Genomic DNA, 3,640 nt, shown 5'->3' on the forward strand with positions numbered 1-3,640 from the left:
CTTGCAGCCCATTTTGGAAAGGATAAATTAAACAAATAATAATTTACCTTCATGGTAAGTACTATTAAGAAACAGTGTTCTTTGAGAGCAAATCAACTGCATTTGTATAAGATAGTTTATTTTTTTGCCACTAAGAGAATGTGATTACTATATTATTAATTAATTATTGAAATATAATATATTTTATGATATGGAAGTTTGATGCTCCCTATTGGTCAACAGTATTTTATTTTCTCATTCATTCATTCATTCATTCATTCATTCATCATGTCTCAGGCGTTCGTTGAGTGCTGTTATGGGCAAGTGAAATAAAGAGAAGTAAACTTAGCATTGCTGAATACTTAACATAGCCATATGATTAAGATACATTAATTATTTTACTAATTGCTGTTTCATAAATGAATACTGAAGCTCAAAGACTTTAAGTAACTTGCCCAAGATCAACCTATTAGTCGTGAGCATGTTTTTTTGTTTTTGTTTTCTTTTTGTTTTTGTTTTTGTTTTTTTTGAGAGAGTGCGAGCAGGGGAGAGGGGCAGAGGGCTTGAGAGAGGGAGAGAGAGAGAGAGCATGGAGCCCATTGCAGGGCTCGATCCCATTACCCTGGGATAATGACTTGAGTTGAAATCAAGAGTTGAACTCCTAAACTGAGCACCCAGGTGCCCCCAGTTGTTGAACATTTGTATAAATTTTCGAAATCAAAATCCAAAACCCACATTCTTTCTACTAAACCATGCTGTATCTCTAAATAAAATAATTATACTATAATGTAATTAGTTTAGAGATTTCATAAAATTATTTCCACTACATTATGATCCATTTCATAGTTTTAAGCTTTTCACATCAAGTATAAAGTGTACTAAGGCAGTGTTGCTTGAATTACTTGTGTTGAAGTTTAAGCTTTTATCTTTTTTTCTATAAAAAATATTTATTTAAGTAATCTCTACACCCAATAATCTCAGGGTCATGAGATCAAGAATCACATGCTCCTCTGAATGTACCAGCCAGGCGCCCCTCAATTTTTTTCTAATGGACTAACACTTTTATAAAATACACAATTAGAAACTTGGGTATCACTCTAATATCAAATATCTAGAGAAATTTCTAAATACTCAAAAATTTTGGAATATGATATTAATTGATAACATACAGTTCATAGACCAGCCCCACTCTGCGGACATTTTCCACTGCTTCAGGAATCCAACTATGAATAAGTCATAATTCCTTCTTTCAAGAAGCTCATAGTTGAATGGGTGAATTATGATTGTTCTCAGTTCACTATAAACAAGGGATAGTAAACTAAGTGCTACTACTAATAAAGCAAGATTCTGTGGATGTGGTTAACATTTCAGTAATATTAAAGATGAATATGTTCCCAGAGGTGGGGACTGGGATGGAAGAGAAGAAGGGTCTGTGTGTCAGATGAAGTTCTACAGACTTGGAAGGGATTGCAATAGTGATTAGTTCTGTGTGACTGGGGCCAGATTGTATTAGTTTGGGACCCAAAATAAAAAGCTTTGGCTCATGTTGACTATCTTATATCTCATGAGTAATTGCAGCACCAACCCTGGGAGGAAGCAGAGGGTATCAAATGCAGAGACAACTTGGTGGTAGAGAGCAGCTCCACACGACAGCCACTGATTTTTCTGGGTAATCACATTCTAGAGGCCATGAACATATTAGGTCAGTTCTAATGCTAAAGTAGAAACAGGCTTTCATAATTGTGGCCACCTCTCCTAATATATTAACATAATTATCATCATTTACATTTTCTCCTATTGTCCTTCTTCAGGTAGTTGTGCCAACAACGCCAATGGATGGAACGAATCACTCTGTGGTGTCAGAGTTTGTGTTCCTGGGACTCACCGATTCCTGGGAGATCCAACTTCTCCTCTTTGTGTTCTCCTCCACGTTTTATGTGGCAAGCATGATGGGAAACTCCCTCATTATGCTCACTGTGACCTCTGACCCTCACTTACACTCCCCCATGTACTTTCTGCTGGCCAACCTCTCCTTCATTGACCTGGGAGTCTCTTCTGTCACTTCTCCCAAGATGATTTATGATCTTTTTAGAAAGCGTAAGGTCATCTCCTTTGGTGGCTGCATCGCTCAAATCTTCTTTATCCACGTCATTGGTGGTGTGGAGATGGTGCTGCTCATCGCCATGGCCTTTGACAGATATGTTGCCATATGTAAGCCTCTCCACTATCTGACCATCATGAGCCCAAGAATGTGCCTCTTCTTTTTAGTGGCTGCCTGGATGACTGGCCTCATCCACTCCATGGTTCAACTGGCGTTTGTGGTAAACTTACCCTTCTGTGGTCCTAATGTGTTGGACAGCTTTTACTGTGACCTTCCTCGGTTCATCAAACTTGCCTGCACGGACACCGACCGACTAGAGTTTATGGTCACAGCCAACAGTGGATTCATCTCTGTTGGCTCCTTCCTCATACTGATCATTTCCTACATCATCATCATTCTCACTGTTCAGAAACACTCTTCAGCTGGTTCATCCAAGGCTCTGTCCACACTGTCAGCTCACATCACTGTGGTATTCTTGTTCTTTGGTCCTTTGATTTTTTTTTATACATGGCCATCTCCCTCCATACACCTGGATAAGTTTCTGGCCATCTTTGATGCTATTCTCACTCCTTTCCTAAATCCAGTCATCTATACATTCAGGAACCAAGAGATGCAGGTGGCAATGAGGAGAGTATGCAGACAGCTAGTGAATTACAGGAAGATCTCTTAAGGAATGTCTGATGTTGTGAAGAGCCCTTGTTGATTACTGATGTCCATTATTGATGGTCAAACTCAGGGAGAAGCTCTTGTTTGTTTTACCTTGCTTTGATTATACACACTGGTACTGAGTCTATTTTTCTCTTTCACTCAGGAGGGAGGGACATTTACTTTTGAAAAAGAGATAGTTACAGAGGAAGTATTTTTAAAACAATGATTATAGTAATCTCAAATCTAAATTCCTAAGGAATAATATTTATATGAAGTAATTTTTAGAAATATAAGGAGGCATACTTCCTTAAGGCCTTCACAACAGGGGGAGTTATTTCCCAATCCACCTTAATTTAGTATGACTTCATCTTACCTATATCTGCAGGGACTATTTCCAAACACAGTCACATTCACAGGTATTGGTGGTTAGGCTTTCAACTTACATATTTGGTAAACACAAAACAACTCACAATAGCGGGATAGGTAGTAGGGGTTCTGAGAATGAGAATGGTTATAGCACAGCCACTTATTAATCAGAACAAAAATATATTTAAAATAAACAGTAGAAAGAATTTAAGCTCTTTCATTGGCAACTATGTTTTTAAAAATGATGGAGCATATAAAGTCAGTGTAAGATACAAAAATCAGAGAAAGACTAATACCATATGATTTCACTCATTTATGGAATTTAAGAAATAAAACACATGAATATAGGGGAAAGAACAAAAAAGGAGAGAAGGAAGGAAACCATAAGAGACTCTTAACTTTAGAAAACAAACTGAGGGTTGATGGAGGAAAGTGGGTGGGGAATGGGCTAAATGGGTGATGGGTATCAATGAGGACCCTTGTCATGTTGAGCACTTTAGTTGATCACTAAATCCTACTTCTAAAACCAATTTTACCATTCATGTT

The 3,640-nt window shown here is 37.7% G+C and overlaps 1 protein-coding gene across 1 annotated transcript; it reads left to right on the forward strand.

The window, feature by feature from the left end:
• Positions 1–1,811: 1,811 nt before the first annotated feature.
• Positions 1,812–2,750, forward strand: LOC128316205 (olfactory receptor 4F3/4F16/4F29-like). The gene has a single exon (XM_053225138.1). It carries the CDS (start codon positions 1,812–1,814, stop codon positions 2,748–2,750), a length of 939 nt encoding a protein of 312 aa, XP_053081113.1.
• The last annotated feature ends 890 nt before the right edge of the window (positions 2,751–3,640 follow it).

The sequence above is a fragment of the Acinonyx jubatus genome, chromosome B3, assembly GCF_027475565.1.
Source record: "Acinonyx jubatus isolate Ajub_Pintada_27869175 chromosome B3, VMU_Ajub_asm_v1.0, whole genome shotgun sequence".
NCBI classification, from domain to species: Eukaryota; Metazoa; Chordata; class Mammalia; order Carnivora; family Felidae; genus Acinonyx; species Acinonyx jubatus.